This window comes from Mobula birostris, chromosome 1 (genome assembly GCF_030028105.1).
Source record: "Mobula birostris isolate sMobBir1 chromosome 1, sMobBir1.hap1, whole genome shotgun sequence".
Taxonomy (NCBI): domain Eukaryota; kingdom Metazoa; phylum Chordata; class Chondrichthyes; order Myliobatiformes; family Myliobatidae; genus Mobula; species Mobula birostris.
In genome coordinates this window covers 88,805,778-88,825,292 of record NC_092370.1, presented here as the reverse complement: position 1 = coordinate 88,825,292, position 19,515 = coordinate 88,805,778, and the positions used below count along the sequence as shown (strand labels likewise).

The following is a 19,515-nucleotide window of genomic DNA, read 5'->3' as shown; positions in this document are numbered from 1 at the left end:
AAATAGCCCATCTCTTCGGGATACTTTACAACTTGGTCCACTATTCAAGAAGATCGACGCCAACGATTTACTTTAATACCATTTTCTATGTGTCCCTTGATCCTTCCAATATACATAAAAATATTTTCACTGTTCAATGACTGAGATTTTACAGTCCTTCAGGATAGAAAATTCCAAAGTTTCAGCACCCTCCTAGTGCAGAAACATTTCTTCATTTCAGTCTTAAATGACTTACTCCATGTTTTGAGACCATAATTCTAGCCTATAAATCAGATATTAAATCCATCTTGCCTTTGGTCTATTACTATTCCTATGTCTTCATATCACATTCCTTATTATATTCTCCAGCTCTTTCCCTATCACCAATGTAGGTCTGCTGTTTCCGGTTTTCTTTTGTCCTCCTTTAATCAGTGGGGTCACTTTTCCTGTTGCTGGAATCTATGTAGCATATAAATTCCTATGAATGCATTGAATCAAGAATGTAGACAATTTGGAAGATGATAATCAGAGCTTTCACCACCTCCATTCAAAATTCTAGGATATCGGACTTCAGGTCTTTGGAATTTAGTAGCTTTCAGACTCTTTAATTTCCCCAGCATTTATCATTTGCTCATACTACTTTCTTTTACTTATTACCAATGTAATTTTCTACAACAAAATTAACATCAATGTCTGCTGGTCTCACCCGTCCTGGACATCCTCTCTTCTCCCCCCTCCCACTGGGCGGGAGGTACAAGAGCCTGAAAGCACATACTACTAGACTCAGGGGCAGCTTCTATCCCACTGGTATAAAACAATTGAATAGTCCCCTTGTATGATAAGATGTATTCTCTACCTTTTAATCTACCTCATCATTGCCTTGCAACATGTTGTCTGCCTGCATTACAATTTCTCTGAACAAGTAACACCTATACTGCAATCTATTAAGACCATAAGACGTAGGAGCAGAATTAGGCCATTTGACCCATTGAGTCTCATCTGCCATTCCATTATGGCTGATTTAATATTCCTCTCAATCCCCTTCTCCTTTGACACTATTTTCTTTCTTCATTAATTTAAAAGGAACATAAATACAAACAAGAGGAGAATTATCTCAAATGTATATATATCAATAACAATACCAACCGAGATTGGCATAGACATTATCAGCATCATATATAGTGTTAAGCTAGTATATAATATATAAAAAAGAAAACAGCAATTCTCCTCATATCAGTTCATAAAGAGAAAAGAAAAAACTTTGGATTTTAAATGAAGAAAAAAAAAACCCACTACACTATACAAAAAAAAGGAGGACTGGGCAGTCCATTCTGAGGATACAACCAAAAAAAAAAAGAAAAACTTTCTGATCAAATCAAAAACTTCGAGAAAAAAAATTGTAAGTGTAATAAATCAAATTAAATGGTAATATTGAATAAAAGATTGCCAGATTTGTTCAAATTTAAAGGATGTATCAAATGTCCGACTTCTTATTTTCTCTAAATTTAAACAGGACATAATGGTGGAAAGCCAATAAAAGACCGTAGGTCGATTAGAATCCTTCCACTTCAATAAAATGGCTCTCCTAGCCAATAAAGTCGAAAAGGCTATCATATGTTGAGCGGAAACAGGAATGTTTCCTGCTTCCGATGGGATAATCCCAAAAATTGCCGTAAGCAAATTAGGATGTAGATCCAGATCCAAGACTTTTGATAGTGTTTTAAAAACATCTCTCCAAATGTTATCTAGCTTTATACATGATCAATACATGTGAGTTAAAGTGGCCACCTCAATATTACATCTGTCACAAATAGGATTGTTATTGGAAAAAATACGCGCTAGTTTATCCTTTGACATATGCGCCTGATGCACTACCTTGAACTGTATCAAGGAATGACGGGCATAAATAGATGAGTTGTTAACCAAATGAAAAATTTTACTCCATTGATTATCTGAAAATGACTCTTGAAATTCCAATTCCCAAGCACGTTTAATTTTATCATTAGATATCATTCGTAAGTTCAATAACCGTTTATAGATTGTAACTATCAACCCTTTTTGAAATGGTTTAAACTGAAAGAGAACGTCTGTCATATTAGGTGGATAAGCAGACGGGTAATCTGGCAACAAACCATGTAAAAAATTCCTAATTTGTAAATATCTATAAAAGTGTACATTAGATAATCATATTTATCCACTGACTGAGAAAAATACATTAAACAGTCCCCTAAAAACAAATCTGAAAAAGTTATTATTCCCTTGGTTTTCCAAATTAAAAATGCCTTATCCAAAATTGATGTTTTAAAAAAAATTGAGATGGTATTACTAGAAAGAATAAAACTATTTAGCTCAAAAAATCTACGAAACTGAAACCAAATTCTTAACATATGTTTAATAATGGGGTTAAAATCTTGTCTACTAATCTGAGGAAAACAAAAAGGGAAGAGGAGCTCCCAGCAAAGAGGCCAAAGAAAATCCTTTCACCGAGTTTTCCTCCAAATCCAACCATGAAGTACATTCGTGTGTATCTGAATAGTGAATCTAAAAAGTAATATATCGAATATTAATTGCCCAGTAGTACATTCTAAAATTTGACAAAGCCATACCACCATCCTTTTTTAATTTCTGCTATAAGGGTTTACTCAATCTAGGATTTTTATTGTTCCAAGTACATGATAAGATTATAGAATCTATTCTGTCAAAGAACTTTTTAGGAACAAAGGAAGGAACTGCCTGAAATACATGTAAGAGTTTCAGTAAATCTATCACTTTAATAGCATTAATTCAACCTATTAAAGATAATGTCATAGGCAACCATTTAGAAAGCATTTGTTCACAAGATCACAACAAAAAGGAGCAGAAGTAGGCCATTCAGCCCATCGAGTCTGCTCCGCAGCTCCCCCATGAGCTAAACTATTCACCCATCTAGTTCCAATTTCTGGCTTTTTCCCCATATCCCTTGATACCCTGACTAATTAGATACCTGTCAATCTCCTCCTTAAACATTCCCAATGATCGGACCTCCACAGCTGTATGTGGTAACGAATTCCCCAATCCACGACCCTCTGGCTAAAAAAATTTCTCCTCATCTCTGTTTTAACTGGGTCCCTCTAATTCTAAGACTATGGCCTCTTGCCCTGGACTCACCCACCAAGGGAAACAACCTTTCCACATTTACACTGTCCAACCCTTTTAACATTCGAAATGTTTCTATAAGATCCCCTCTCATTCTTCTATACTCTAATGAATACAGTCCAAGAGCCGACAAAAGCTCCTCATATGTTAGCCCCTGCATTCCAGGAATCATCCTCGTAAATCTTCTCTGAACTTTCTCCAACATCAGTACATCCTTTCTAAGATAGGGGGCCCAAAACTGCACACAGCATTCCAAATGAGGTCTCACTAATGCCCCATAGAGCCTCATCAACACCTCCTTACTCTTATACACTATTCCTCTTGAAATGAATGCCAACATAGCATTCGCTTTCCTTACTGCCGATCCAACCTGGTAGTTAACCTTTAGGGTATCCTGCATGAGGACCCCCAAGGCCCTTTACACTTCCGATTTTTGAATTTTCTCCCCAAATAATAATCTGCCCGATTATTTCTTCTTCCAAAATGTACAACCGTACATTTGTCAACATTGTATCTCATCTGCCATTTCTTTGCCTACTCTCCTAAACTGACTAAGTCTCTCTGCAACCTTTCCGTTTCTTCAACATTTCCTGCTCCTCCACCTATCTTGGTGTCATCTGCAAACTTAGCCACAAAACTATTTAATCCATAATCCAAATCATCCATATACATCATAAAAAGAAACGGCCCCAACACTGACCCCTGCGGAACACCGCTAGTAACTGACAACCAATCAGAATAGGATCCCTTTATTCCCACCCTTTGCTTTCTGCCTATCAGCCAATGCTCCACCGATTCCAATATCTTTCCTGTAATTCCATGGGCTCTCATCTTATTAAGCAGCCTCATATGCGGCACCTTATCGAAGGCCTTTTGAAAATCCAAATACGCAACATCCACAGCCTCTCCCTTGTCAATCTTATTTGAGATTACCTCAAAAAATTCCAATAGGTTGGTGAGGCAGGATCTTCCCTTCATGAAACCATGCTGGTTTCGGCCTATCTTGTCATGCACCTCAAGGTATTTCATAACCTCGTCCTTGAGGATTGACTCCAATATCTTTCCAACTACCGATGTCAGACTAATAGGTCTGTAATTTTCTTTTTGCTGCCTCCGTCCTTTCTTAAATAGCGGAACTACATTTGCGACCTTCCAGTCCTCCGGAACCATGCCAGGGTCTATTAATTCCTGGAAGATCATTTCCAATGCTTCCACAATCTCCAAAGCCACCTCCTTCAGAACCCTTGGGTGCACCTCATCTGGACAGGGAGACTTATCTATTCTTAGTCCACTTAGCTTCCCAAGCATTTTCCTCTAGTAATCTTGACTGTACCTAATTCTATTCCCTGATACCTCTGGCTATCAGGTATATTGCTCATGTCTTCCACTGTGAAGACTGATGCAAAATATTCATTCAGTTCCTCTGCCATCTCTTTGTTATCCATAATTTCTCCAGCATCATTTTCAATTGGTCCCGTATCTACCCTTGTCACTCTTTTACTCTTCATATATTTAAAAAAACTCTTAGTATCCTTTTTTATGTTAATCGCCAACTTCCTTTCATAATTCATCTTTTCTTTCCTAATGGCTTTCCTAGTTTCCTTCTGTAAGTTTTTAAAAGTCTTCCAGTCCTCATTTTCCCCATTAATTTTTGCTTCCTTGTACGCCGTTTCTTTTGCTTTTTTTTTTGCCTTAACCTCTCTTGTTAGCCACATTTGTGCCATTTTTCCATTCATGATTTTTTTTTTTCTTGGAATATAATTTTCCTGCATTTTCCTTATTTCTTGTAGGAATTTCATCCAATTCTGCTCTGCCATCTCTCCATTTAGCTTACTTTTCCAATCGACTTGGGCCAGTTCCTCTCTCATACCACTGTAATTTCCCCTGTTCCACTGAAATATCGATACACCTGATACCAGCTTCCCCTTTTCAAATTTGAAACTGAACTCAATCATATTATGATCACTACTTCCAAGGGGTTCCTTTACCTCCAGCTCCCTAATCGCCTCAGGTTCGTTACACAGCACCCAATCCAAAACAGCCGGTCCCCTGGTCGGCTTCTGGGCAAGCTGATCCAAAAAGCCATCCTGTAGGCATTCTACAAACTCCCCCTCCTGAGATCCATTACCTTCCTGACTTTCCCAATCCACTTTCATATTAAAATCCCCCATAATTATCTTGACATTTTCCTTCTGACATGCTTTTTCTACTTCCAGCTGTAACTTGTAGTCCACATCCCGGCTGCTGTTTGGAGGCCTGTATATAACTGCTATTAGTGTCTTTTTACCCTTGCCATTACCCTTGTTTGGTATGATCAATTAATGGAAAATCATATTTATAAAGATCCTTAAAATTTTTAATAATTTTAATACCAAGATAGGTAAAGTAATTTTTAGCAATACTAAAAAGTACTTGATGATTTGGATCCGAGTAATTATTAATAAGAAATAACTCACTTTTATGTAAATTTAAATTATACCCAGAGAAACTACTGAATTCAGAAAATATAGATATCATAGAAGGAATAGATTTCCTAGGATCTGAAATATAAACTAACAGGTCATCTGCATATAATGAAACCTTGTGTATTTTGTCCCCTCTCTTAATACCCTGAACAGTATTAGATTCTCTAAGAGCAACAACAAGGGGTTCTAAGGCCAAGCTAAATAATAAAGGGCTAAGAGGACATTCCTGTCGCGTACCCCTATGTAATCTAAAATAGGGAGATTTTTGATTATTAGTTATAACTGCAGCCATAGGAGCGTGATAGATCAATTTAAGCCAGGAAATAAATCCCGGGCCAAGATTAAATCTTTCCTTTGATCCAAGAACAGACAATTAAACAAGGAATCCATAAGTCAAAACAAAAATGGGAAACAGATCTGAATATTAATATTGATGAAACAAATTGGTCAAGACTCTGTCTTGACAGTATGACAAATACAACAAATGTTCGACTTAGATTAGTACAATATAATTTTTTACACCAATTATGTATTACACCACAAAAAATAAATAGATTAAATTCAAATCTATCTGATAAATGCTTTCGGTGTAATCAAAAAATTGGTACTTTTTTACATTCTACTTGGTCTTGTTTTAAAATTCAACCCTTTTGGATAAATTTAAGAGTCTTATTGGAACAAATTACTGGAATTCAACTTCCACATAACCCTGTATTATTTCTATTAGGTGATATTGAAGGGATAAAGCCGAAACTTAAATTGAATAAATATCAGAAAGAATTTATGAAAATTGCATTGGCAGTAGCTAAGAAGACTATAGCAGTTACTTGGAAATCTGATTCGTGTTTAAGTATGAATTGTTGGAATAATGAAATGGCTAGTTCTGTTCCACTCGAAAAAATTACTAATAATTTAAGAGATAAATATGTAACATTTCTGAATATTTGGCACCCTTATTTACAAAAGATAGGATGGCATATTTAAGTGCTCTGATAAAGATCTTGGTCCCTCAGGGAAAGTAACGAATAAGTATACCAAATTTATTTTGAACTCCATGGAGCATGTGGAAACCTTCCAACACCCAGGCGGTTCTTCTTTCTTCTTTTTTAGGTAGGACTATATATGGGGGGGGGGAGGGTTAAGGGGAGGGGGGAGGGTAGACACTATCTTTTCATGTATTCATTTTGAAAATTCAATAAAAAGTATATTTAAAAAAAAGATTAAATCTTTTCAAAACCTCAAAAAAGTAAGACCACTCCACCCTATCAAAGGCTTTCTCTGCATCAAGAAAAACAACAGATTCAGATTCTTTAGATGGAGAAGAATGAATTTTGACACTCTAACTAATCAAGAACCTAACAAACTCATTGGGTAAATACACCCAATGAATATAGCCGCCTATGGCAATGAATTCCACAAATCCATCAACAAAATTCTGCCTTCTTACTGTTTTAAATGGACATCACCCTATTCTGACTCTGTGCCTTCTGCTCTTTAACTCCACAACTATAGGAAACATCCTCGCCACATCCACTCAATATTTGATAGGTTTTAATTAGGACCCTTCTTTATTCTTCTGAATTCGAGCCAGTGTAGGCCCAGAGCCATCAAATATTGCTCATATATTAATCCTTTCATTCCCAGAATCATTCAGGTGAACCTCCTCTGGACCCTCTCCAATTGAAGCACATCTTTTTTAGTTAAGTGGCCCAAAACTGCTCACAATACTCCCCAGTGCAGTTCGACCAATACCTTATAAAGCCTCAGCACTACATCCTTGCTCTTATATTCTAGCCCTCACAAAATAAATACTAACAATGAAATGCCTTCCTTACCACCAACTCAACCTGCAAGTTAACCTTTAGAAAATCCTGCACAAGGACTCCCAAGTCCTGTTGCACCTCTGATTTTTGAATTTCCTTTACGTTACTCTGTGCTTTTATTCTTTCTACCAAACTGCATGACCATACACTTCCCTGCATTACTTCCCATCTGCCACTTAGTTGTCCGTTTTCCTAATCTGGTTATGTCCTTCTACAGACTCCCTGCTTCCTCAAAACTAGCTGCCCCTCCACTTATCTTTTATCAATTTCTTCATCCAAATCACTGTCATATAACTTGAAAAGAATCGGTCCCAACACCAACCCCTGCAGAACACCGGGGGTCACCAGAAAGGTCCCTTTGCTCCCGCTCTTTGCCCGCTTCCAGTAGCAGTCAGTTTATTTTCTATCCATGCTAGTATCTTTCCTGCAATATCATAGTCTCTTATCTTGTTAAGAGTCTATGGTATCACAGAGTCTCATGTGAGGCACCTTGTCAAAGGCTTCTGAAAATTCAAGTAAACAACATCCACTGAATGCTATTTCCTCAAAGAATTCCAACAGATTAATCAGGCAAGATTTCCCCTTAAGGAGGCCATGCTGACTTTGGCCTATTTTATCATGTGCCTACAAGTACTCAGAAACCTCATCATTGATAAGTGACTTAACCATCTTTCTGATTAATGAAATAAGGATAAATGGCCTATAATTTCCTTTCTTCCGCCTCCATTCATTCCTAAAGAGTGGAGTGACATGATTATTGCTTCTCCCCAAGGGAAAACTACCTCAAAGCACTGATGTGATGAAATGATCGATATAGATGGCATTCAAAACAAGATTTTTCGCTTTACCTTGGTACGACCTTGGCATGAGACAATAGTTAACCAATCTACCAACTTCCTGGACGCACTAATGAACATCCAAGTATTTGTTCCATTTAGCACACAGTAGTGAGCACCATGAATTGGGACTTGGGAATATATTGCTGGGGAAACAACCTGGAGTTCTTGATTCAATAATGCCATGGGAAGACTTCCATCACAAGCAGTGCAGTGTTTCAAGGTGGCTGGTTACCGACAATTTATCAGGGATAAGTAAATAATGGGTATTAAACAGCATTAAAAATAGCCATATTTTTGCTGTGCAGCAAAGGGAGAGCTGTATAATTAATTGCATCAAAAATCACCTTCCATTTCTCTTTTACCGAATCCTCGTTTCTTCTTCTTTTCCTTCATTGCCGATTTGGAATTTTTCATCCAAGTCTGGTAAACGAACTGCAGAGAGAGAAGTTTGCAGAGCTTCTTAATCACAGTTAAAAGGGCAAATGCAGTTCAGTGCAGAACTGTACAAACAGGTTAGGAAAATGAAGCTCAGAACACAAATGGAATAGAAGTACTGGTATCACAGTGGGTTCAAAACGTGGATGGCAGATTCAGCTGTTTATTAGAATCGTCAAACTCCTAACTGAACTATGGAGCTTATCATGACAGGTCCAGAAAAAAATCTTCCTAAAGACATTTATGTAAAAAATAAACTCAAGAGTTCTAATGCATGTATTACTTTGCATAGGATAATATAACACACAGTATCCCAAGACAAATTGGCATGTAAAATTTGAAAGTGCTGATTACAAAGTCTTCAAATGACTTGAAATCAGGGAGGTGCAATTTGAACATAGTGAGTAGGATCCACAGTATAAAGACCAGCATTATTCTGGCACTTTTGCCCTCATAAGTCACAGGATATGCGGTATGGGAAATTAAACACTTATTCTATGTTCTATTGTGGTTGTTCTAGAGCAAGCGTGCAAAAACATCAATCTGCACTTCGTTGTATTGAACTGACTCTGAGATTGTCTGATGAAAGGTCATCGGCCTGATACATTAAACCCGCTTTTCTTTTCACACACATTGTCTAACCTGCCAAGCATTTCCAGCTATTTTGGCTGCTGTTGGTATTTCTATTTTTTTAATGTTTAAGTACCACAAAAAAAGAGAGGCTCATTACCCACATGGAAGATTTGCAGTATGTCAATCACAACGCTTCTTCAAAAACAGTGGAATATAATCATGTAATGATTTTAGGCTAACTCGTTCTATTTACGAAATACCTAATGAGAACATCACATAAATATAAAAATAGTAATGTTATATTTTGGAAGATAGGCTAAAATTTGGTCACATATTTGGAGAAGTTGTTAGATTATTAAGAAAAGTGGTTAGTAATTAGTAAAGTTAATATTGGTACCACTGATTTAGTCGCAGTTAGCTGTAAGCCTCTGCCTCAAGAACGATTTTTTTTTGACACACAAAAATAATTTCTGGTTTCTACAATATTATCTTGACATTTTGTGCCCCACAGTTTGTGTTACCAGTAGTGTCCGCACACACATGCAAAGCAAGCATGATAAAAGCCTGAAACTGCAACTCCGGTGTAAAGCAAGCGTTAATGCAAGGCATGCACCTTTTGCAAAACTGAAACAAAAATGTTTGTTTAATCTATTAGACGCACAGAGCACAAACAAAAGAATATACAAAATCAATCAGTAGTCAGAAGATACTATCGCTGCAGCTCTACAAAAACTATCAAATTTCATACTTCCATTTTTTTCTTCAACTTTCTTAAAAGTTAGTCACACCTGTTTTAATATATCATTGAAATCTCACAAATAGGTATTTCCACAAAAATGTCCTTTGAGTTTACACATTCAATGTATTTAATTTGCCTTTAATAGTAATGTTAAATTACAGTAATTGTTGCATTCTGGATTAGCTTTGCATTTTGCTTATCCACAAGTCTTGCATATTGATTGAAATTGTAATATTTCCAGATAATTGTATTATTCAGTTCAATTTTGATTTATATTTGATACTAATTTTTTCCTTGTCAACTTTTCGACTACCCATCTTTCTATGCAATATCTTAGAATAAGTAAACCATGCAGGTAGAAAGCCAGTTACAATCAACTAAGATGATACTGATTAATGAAGGAAACTGCAATTCCACTTACTGGCACTCCCAGGAGATGACAGCAATAACAAATTGTCTGATCACTTCCACTGATATAAATAGACATTACATGATAATTGTACCATTGTGCTTTAAAATCCATGTTTTATTTTTTAAACCATTTCAGTCAATTCAGAAACAAAAAATCTTCATTCAAAATGCTGTACATCCAAAGAACTGCCAGCTAGTGGGAGTTTACTGTATTAAGTGAGATGACAGATCTTAGAATGAGATACAATGACTGAACACACCCATGGAATATCTAAGAAATACCTTTACACCTCTGGCTACCAACTGAAGTATGGTTTTTGGTAGTTTTAGGATAGACCTTGGCAATGCTATCATGGCTGATGCAAATTTTCGAACTGCTCTCTAAGGAGAAGGACAAAGTGAGGCAATTGTTAGTAGAGAGGCCCTAATAATTAGTTCAAGATCTTTGAGGAAAAACTCATGTTAGTGTTTTAAGGTTTTACATTCATCTGGGATGTTATTTATCTTTAGTTTACATGAAGAAACAGAAATAGCAACAGTTGATTTGGATTAGTGCTGAGATTTCTCCTGAAAATAAATATTTTGAATTTCTAAATTATCTGTACTTAATACAGAAAAGTAATTAGATTTAAACACTAGGAATTCTGCAGATGCTGGAAATTCAAGCAACACACATCAAAGCTGCTGGTGAGCGCAGCAGGCCAGGCAGTATCTCTAGGAAGAGGTACAGTCGACTGTACCTCTGCCTAGAGATGCTGCCTGGCCTGCTGCGTTCACCAGCAACTTTGATGTGCGTTGCTTCAAGTAATTAGATTTTCCTCCTTACATTTGAGGTAATAAGTAAGTCATAAGGTGGAATATAGTGGACCTTTTTTTTCTCTTATGAACTAATCCCGTTTTGACCTGATGAATGGTTTCACCCCAAAACGTAACAAAGTTAAATATAAAAAAAACTTTGTAAAATACTCTCCACTCAAATCCCTTTAAAACTCCTTTCTCCCATCTTAAACATTTGTACTCATTTTTGATAACCTACAGAGAGGAGAAAGATTCTGACTATCGACACTATCTCTGCCTTTTACCATTTTATATCCCTCTATCAAATGATTTATCTACCCTCCTCAGCTCCAGAGAAAGCCAACACAGCCTATCCAAATTCTCTCCATAACAAACATTCTCCAAACCAAGTAACATCATGATAAACCTCCTCTTCACTCTTTCCAGTGCAACCAGATCCTTCCTATTAAGTGGCAACCAAAACTGCACACAATACTTCCTGTGCAGTCTAACATAACATTTCAACTTCTATATTCTATACCCCAACCTGTGAAAATATGAATGTCAACTGGTTCTTCCTTGACCACTTCATTGACCCTTTCTTAGGCATTCCCGGGAACCAAGTACATAAACACCAGGTCCTTCTGTTCATCAACTTTCCTCAGCAACCTACCATTTATATCCTGCCACTACTCGACTCCCTACAATGCAGCACCTTGTACTTGTTAGAATTAAATTCCATCTGCTGACTATCCTCAACTTCTCATCTGATCTAATATATTGCTGTAGTCTAAAACAACTTCCTTGACAGCCACAGCACCACTAACTTTTGTGACATTTGCATGCAGTGCAGAGGCTCCCGTCCCTGACAGGATTGGACAAAAAGGTCTGAGGTTGAAGCATTGTGTATGAGGTATTTTACATCAGCGGATATTGGTAGCACCAGAATTTAGGAAGCCAATGTTATAGTTGCCTTTTGCCATTGGTTCAAAAGTACTTTGAAAGTGTCTAGGAATTTTAGTTCCCTTTTAGAATGTGGCCATAAACATCTCTAATTGCCCCTGAACGCTGGGGCAGTTCAGTATCAGATCAGCCTGTTGTTGGGCCCAGAATCATATTTAGAACAGATCATGATGACAGATTTCTTTTCCCATGGTTTTCTTTTTGATACACCAATTTCATAGTGTTTTGCTTCTGAATTTTAGGAGCTTTTAATTACTTGAATGAAAATCTCAGGGTAGAATTTGAAATGTTACTGTATCAATGCTCAAAGCCTCTGGATGCCAGTATAGTAATTTAACCACTAGTTATTTGCTATGTTTGGTAGGTGCAAGAGGTTTATATGGGGCAGAATTTGTTAGGATTCCTGATAGAAAATGTAGACAGATTCATTAGAGGAGAGGCCATATTGGATCTAGTACTAGGCATTGAACTTGGTCAGGTGACAGATCTCTTGGTGGACAAGGATTTCGGAGACAGTTACCACAAATCCTTGACCTTTAGCATAGCCTTGGACAGGGATAGCAGCAGACTGTATGGGGAAGTATTTAATTGGGAGAGGGTTGGTTATGATGCTATTAAGCTGGAACTTTGCAGCGTAAATTGGGAAAAGATGTCCTCAGGGAAATGTACAACAGAAATGTGGAGGTTGTTCAGGGAGCATTTACATTTGATTTGAGATAGGTTTGTCCAATTGAGGCAGCAAAAGAATGGTAGGGTGAGGGAACCATTGTTGACAAGAGAGGTCGAACATATAGTCAAGAGCAAGAAGGAAGATGACTTAACATGTAGGAAGCAAAAATCAGTCTGGGCTCTTGAAAGTTATAAGGTAACCAGGAAGAAAATCAAGAAAGGGGGCATGAAAGGACCTTGGCGAGTAGGACTGAGGAAAACCCCAAGGCATTCTACATGTATGTTAAGAACAGGAGGATGATTGTAGTAAGTGTAGGACCAATAGGGATTACAGAGGAAACCTAGAGTCAGAGGAGGCAGGGGAGTTCCTAAATGAATACTTTGCTTCAATATTCACTAGTGAGAGGGACCTTGATGAAGGTGAGATTAGTGTAGAACAGGCTAATGTGTTGGAACATGTCAAGGCTAAGAAAGAGGATGTGTTGAAATTTTTGAAAAATATTAGTATAGATAAGTCCCCTGTAGTAAACTATACATATATATGTATATTGTAACTGGGTTACCTGCCTGGACATGCCCCTCTGCTGACTGCCTCTGTGGCTCCTCCCACAGAACTCCTCTCAGTCCATGGGCAGACACTCAGCATGCTGGAGGTCACATTTGACTGCTAATAAAAGCCTTTCAGTATTTACTCTACCTCCAGTCTTTTGGAGTTATTGATGGTGCATCATCCCCGAGCCGAGACGGGATATACCCTAGGTTACGATGGGAAGTAAGCGAAGAACCCTTACTGTTCCATGACCCCAACTCTTTAAGATTTTATAAATGACTTAGATAAGAAGTGGAAGTGGGGGTTAGTAAGTTTGCAGATGATACCAAGACTCGTGGTGTTGTGGATAGTGTAGAAGGTTATCGTAGGTTACAACAGGGCATTGGCAAGATTCTGAGCAGGCCTGAGAGCTGGCAGATGAAGAACTACCTGGAAACAAGTGGGAGGTTGTATCTGAATGCTAAGTACAAGCTTAATGGCAGGATTCTTAGGGAACAGAGGGATCAGGTGTACAGATCCTCCAGGCTGCCGTGCAAGATGATAGGGTGGTTAAGAAGGCATATGGTGTCATTATTCAAGGGATTGAGTTAAAGAGCCGTGTTAGGCCACACTTGGGAGTATTGTGTTCAGTTCCGGTCACCTCATTTTAGGAAGGATGAGGAAGCTTTAGAGAGGGTGCACAGGAGATTTACCAGGATGCTGCTTGGATTAGAGAGCACGCCTTAGGAGGAAAGGTTGAACAAGTTAGGGCTTTTCTTTTTGGAGTGAAGGAGGATGAGAGGTGACTTGATGGAGATATATAAGACGATAAGAGCCGTGGAAAGAGAGGACAGCCAGGGCCTTTTTCCATGGGCAGCAATGGCTAATACAAGAGGGCATATTTTACGTGATGGGGGGGGTGGAGTCAGAAGTTATTTATTTATTTATTTAACACAGAGTGGTGGGTGCATGGTATGCACTGCCAGGGGTGCTGTTAAAAGCAGATAAGTTCAAAGGTTTAAAGGTTCATTTATTATCAAAGCATGTATCCCTATACAGCTCTGAAATTTGTAATCTCCAGGTAGCCATGAAACAAAGAAAAAACATGAAAGTCATTCAGAGACAAAGATCAAACCCTCCCCCCAAGGCAAAAAGGAATAGCATCCCCATAATCAACCCCCAAAACTCTGCACAAAATGGGACAGGAATATCGACCCCCCAAAAAACAACTCCTCCTCCACACAAAAAACTAACAGAACACTAAGAGATAGATTAAGAGAATCTTATGGTTGAAGAAAAATGAAGATTAACCAGGAAGGAAGGGTTAGATTAATATTGAAGTAGGTTAAACAATCTCACTATGTTCTATGTTCAATGGTAATAGCTCACTTCAGAGCTTTGGAGTGAGAGATGAAATTCAGAAAATAAAAAGATTCCATAAGTAACAATTTAAAATAGCACGACATGTGATCAGAGCCAGATAGTGCAATCATTTTGATGCTATTGGCAGGGTTGGGACAGACTGAATCAATGAATCTGAGTGGTCAGAAGCTTGTGGAATAGTTAAAGGATCTAAAGAATGAGACAGGTGGAAGACAAAATCCAAGCAATGAGGGTGAGGAGTGTATAGTTACAATGGGTGATGGGAAAGAGCCTGGGGTTGTAGGAGTTATGGGTGAATATTATTGGTGCCGGAGAGGGAAGAGGGTTGGGATTAAAAAAAACACATGTTGGGAGCCTCAGTTTGGATTTCTTATATTTGGATGAAATTTGGGGTGATGTGGAGTTATCATCTCTGAAGTCGATTGTTGTATGCACTAAAATGAATAGATTAGCTGAATGGTGCTGAAAAATGCTGCTATTTTCAGATGTATTAATGGTGTTGTCATGTTGCTTATCAGATTAACTAAAATGCTGAATCATTGGCATAGAACCATGGCATGTAATCTACAATAAAGATTTGAACAGCTTGTGGTTTAAATTCCAGATTATATCAGAAAAATCTTTGTTCCTCTTTTATTAAGAAATTTGCTGCTTTTCTTTCTGTATCAAGTACATTGTGACTTTGACTACATTTGTGAATGCAGAACTCGAAAAAAGAGAAAAAATCAGAGAATAAACCTACAAAAATAACCTTAAGTGCAACACTTCAGTGAATGATCTCAAGCAAAAGCTTTTGCCTTCGATTTAATCCAGTAAAATCAGTTTTTGCCTATAAATAAATTCATTGCAAAACAGAATTCATCAGTGTCACTGAGAGGTTAATGAATTGCATACAAGTTCTATGTAGTTAACCTTGGACATTGGCAAAATAGAAACAAAAATATTACCAGAAATTGGCACAATACTGCATTAAGAAGCATCACGAAGAAAGAAAAATTAATAAGAAAAATACACACAGCAATATAAAAATGCGTGTTTACAGATACTTGACAAAATCCTGCTTTACATCTGTAGCATATCTGCATGGATTTATGTCACAGTTGATCAGGTATACAAGCCAATCTAAAAGCACTGCCACAATCTTGATGTAAGCAATATTTAAGGTTCTTCTTCACATACTTTACGATCATGAAAATAGAGTTTGACTCGAAACTTTATTTGTCATGTTTTGTTGCAGGAAGAAGAAATTCTTACATCCCAGTCTATCTGCTTAAGTAGGTGCAATAAATGACAAACAGTTATTATAAGCAAACAACATGTCTAACTTGAAGATGGAAAAGAACAGCATACATTAAGACCCCTAAAGACATCCAGCTCGATATAAACACTTCCAAATTCTAGTTAAATTCATGGTGATTTAAAAAGTTATCGCTGCAATAGAATGTTTAAAATATTTTTAAAATGTTATTCATTTAATGCACTTCTCTTATCAGTTATTCCAAGGAAGGATATCAGCAGGAACATTATGAAAGAGCCCACTTATTCAATTAGATATTGTACTGTTAGTGTACAATGAGTAGCTGGTGCATATCACACCCTGGTTATGTGACTGCTGAAGCCAGGCAGACAATCTCTTAGGAGTATTGTTAAAGGATGGAGTCACCCGAACAAACTGCACTGCACAGAAAAAAGGCAATGGCAAGCCACTTCTGTAGAACTAGCCAAGAACAGTTATGATCATAGACCATGATCACCCATGTCATATGATGATGATGATGACTGCTAGAAGTCCTCATTGTTGTACAAGTCATCAAGAGACCTTAGATGACTATGTTTCCTTTGCTTCTTTTAAACAACTGTATGGTGAATTTTCAAAGATTTACTTTGCCAATTTCAAACTTTTCACCGGGAAATTCCTTAAGCCTTTCCATGTTCTGGCACATGAACTTTGATTGAATTATAGTACAAATCCCATCTCCTCCTATGAAAGAGAATTTCACTGAACCACATTTTAAGTTACAGTGATAGAGCACGAGAAGACTCATGGGTTCTTTAAAATACAGAGGTGTATTTCCAGTACCCTTATCTTTGCTCTTGGAAACCCCAATGTTTACTGCAAACAATTCCTTGGCTGCTAGCATTGAGCAGAAATAGGACTTTCAGCTCACCATGTCCATGCTGACCATCAGGTGGGTTTCCATGCTAATCCCATTCACCTGCACTTAACCAGTGCCAGTCAAGTGGCATTCAATTTCTTAAATTAATTACTAGGTAGTTAAATATTGTGAGAATACCTGCCTCCACAACACATTCAGCAATACTTTACAGATTGCAACCACTCTCTGAGTGAAAACGTTTTCCTCCAATCCCCTCTAAACCTCTCACCCTTACTCTACGCATGTGCTCTGAAATTTTATACATCTCTGCTATGTGAAAACATTTCTTACTATTCACTCTATCTATGCACCTCATAAATCTGTATACCTACGCAGCCTGGTTTCAGTTATCAGCAATGGCACAGCAATATTTTGCATGGTCTGATAAGTTGGAATCACAGTGCCTCCAGTTAGGCGTGGTCAACAAATGTTGTCTTCGTAGAGATGCTTAGATCCCACAAGTGAATAAAAAAAAAGATAGTTAGCACCAGCAAGACAAAGGTTAATGTTTGAAGTGCAGGACCTCATACTCTTATTGGAAGTAATGAAGTTCCTTATCCAAACTGACCTAGTATCAGATGCCAACTAAACATGTGTTCAGATATAATCAGGTGAGATTTTGCCTGAATTTTTAACAACTGAATGGATATTCAGTTTCACGTTGTTGCTATACAAGGTAAAGGCAAAGTAACCCAACAGTAGTGGGAATAGAACAATCCTCAGCAAAGCCTGAAATTTCAACCTACTTCAACAAGTCCTTCCAAATCTATGACTCTACAGTGAAGGACACGAGCAACATACATAGAGCAATTCAGCCACCTATAAGTTCCTCTCCAAGTTGTATAGTATCCTGACTTGGAAGTATGTCACTATTCCTTTGTAGTAGATATGTCTAAAGCCAGGAAGTCCCAACTGTGGACAAGTAGTGTTTTGAGGGATGGGCAAAAATTGTTGGCCTTGTAGAAGATGCTAAATAGATGGTTAGCATCTGGAAGACAAAAAAAGTCAATGTTTCAAATACAACTTCAGACCTCAATCAGAAGTGCAGAAGCTCCTGATCTAGAATATTAATCTAGCTTTCAGATGCAGGCTGATCAATGCATTACTGTTATTTATTTGAATGGTTAAGGAACACCTTGCAGATATTAATAGTCTTCAAATAGCCTGATGTAGGATGTTGAGTGACCTTCAGTCTTCCTTTTAAAATTATTATTTAATGAACTGCCATATAATTCCAGAATATTACCTGAAACCCTGATCTTTTTGGTAGTTCTTCATCTTCTCTGACTTCTTCATCATTCTCCTCCTCACTGTCTGTCTCAAAGAGATAGTAGTCTCCACTCCGTACCACTATGCAGGAGAAAATAACATTAATAGTGCAAAAACAATGAAATGTTTGGGCTATTGAATGTAACCTTTCAAAAAGGAATAATGAATTTCTTCATTTGATTTTAACCAGCTGGTATGAATAAAACAGATGGAAAGTTCTTAATTTGCCACGACAATAATGTCAAAGAGAGAAAGTGTAAAGAATGTACAGCACTAATCTGTTACCTGTATCCAACTCAAGGAATGCACAAGGAAATCAAGAGGAGGTAGCCAGGTTGACAGATCTTAACAACGAACTAGTAGCAGATGGAAAATGTGAGAAAAGATGGAGAAACAGAGAACTAATATTGCAAAGACTGGCAATATTTCTGTGTCAGTTTAGTGGATAAGGAAGTGAGGTGTTAAAGCAGAGGCTCAATTGAAGTTCGGTCAAATGTAGATTCCGTGGAAACATAATTTTTAGCTTTATATTTTTCAATTTCAGTTCTAAATACTCCATGCAGAAGCATGCATTTTCAATGGAAATTAAATAAGACAAAATCTGGACAATAAATAACATAAAATAACACAGAATTTCAGCATAACACAATTCATAACAAGCTTGTTTCATAAGGTTTGTTTTCAGATTTACATTTGACTGAATGTCAGCACATTAATGAAGCACATCTAGACATATACCAAATAATAGACATGGTTGTTCTTTCAATGCATGTTAACTTTACAGAATTGCTGTAAAAATAGTTAACTTCTTGTTAAAGGTTATTTATTGATTACGTGTGTACTGAATTGCAAACAAACTATTTAAATAATAATATATTATACCTTACAATCAATTCAGTATTCACTTGTAAAACAAATCACATAATGAAAGTAAATTGTCATTGACTTCACACATCTTTCTGTCCAGTTACATTTTCACTGCATTTACATTTCTAAAGGGTAATTGCTTAATCATAGGAGTAAGGAAGGCAGGTGGGATGAGGGCAATGAAATGTAGATATAGTTGAATCAGCAGATGGTTTTAACTTGTGCATTTAGATACTAAGTGAAAAGTATTGACCAGATCATGGCATTTCAATCAACTTTTAGGCTTCCTAGTAACATTGAAGCTTTGGTTCTGGGGCTCTGCTGTAGTGAGGCAGATAGAGAATGGAGAGGAAGCCCCTGAATGAAACTTGACCCACCATTGTTCTGACGGCTTTTGTGCTGTGCTATGCCCTCATCACAGTATTCAATGGCTCTGGCAACCAGAGATGTTTTAAAACATTTGCAATTGAATTAATTAATAAAAAAGTACTTTAAAAATTTAG

General features: G+C 37.3%; 1 protein-coding gene across 2 annotated transcripts in view; it reads right to left on the bottom strand.

Annotated features, from left to right (window-relative positions):
• LOC140198027 (piezo-type mechanosensitive ion channel component 2) overlaps nucleotides 1–19,515 on the bottom strand; it is an 835,978-nt gene that overhangs the window by 77,147 nt on the left and 739,316 nt on the right. For both annotated transcript variants that reach the window (XM_072258850.1, XM_072258859.1), the window contains 2 exons: nucleotides 18,123–18,226; nucleotides 8,586–8,673 (listed from right to left, as the gene is read on the bottom strand). In XM_072258850.1, coding sequence (XP_072114951.1) covers nucleotides 8,586–8,673; nucleotides 18,123–18,226 — 192 coding nt within the window. The remainder of the gene's footprint in view (nucleotides 1–8,585; nucleotides 8,674–18,122; nucleotides 18,227–19,515) is intronic.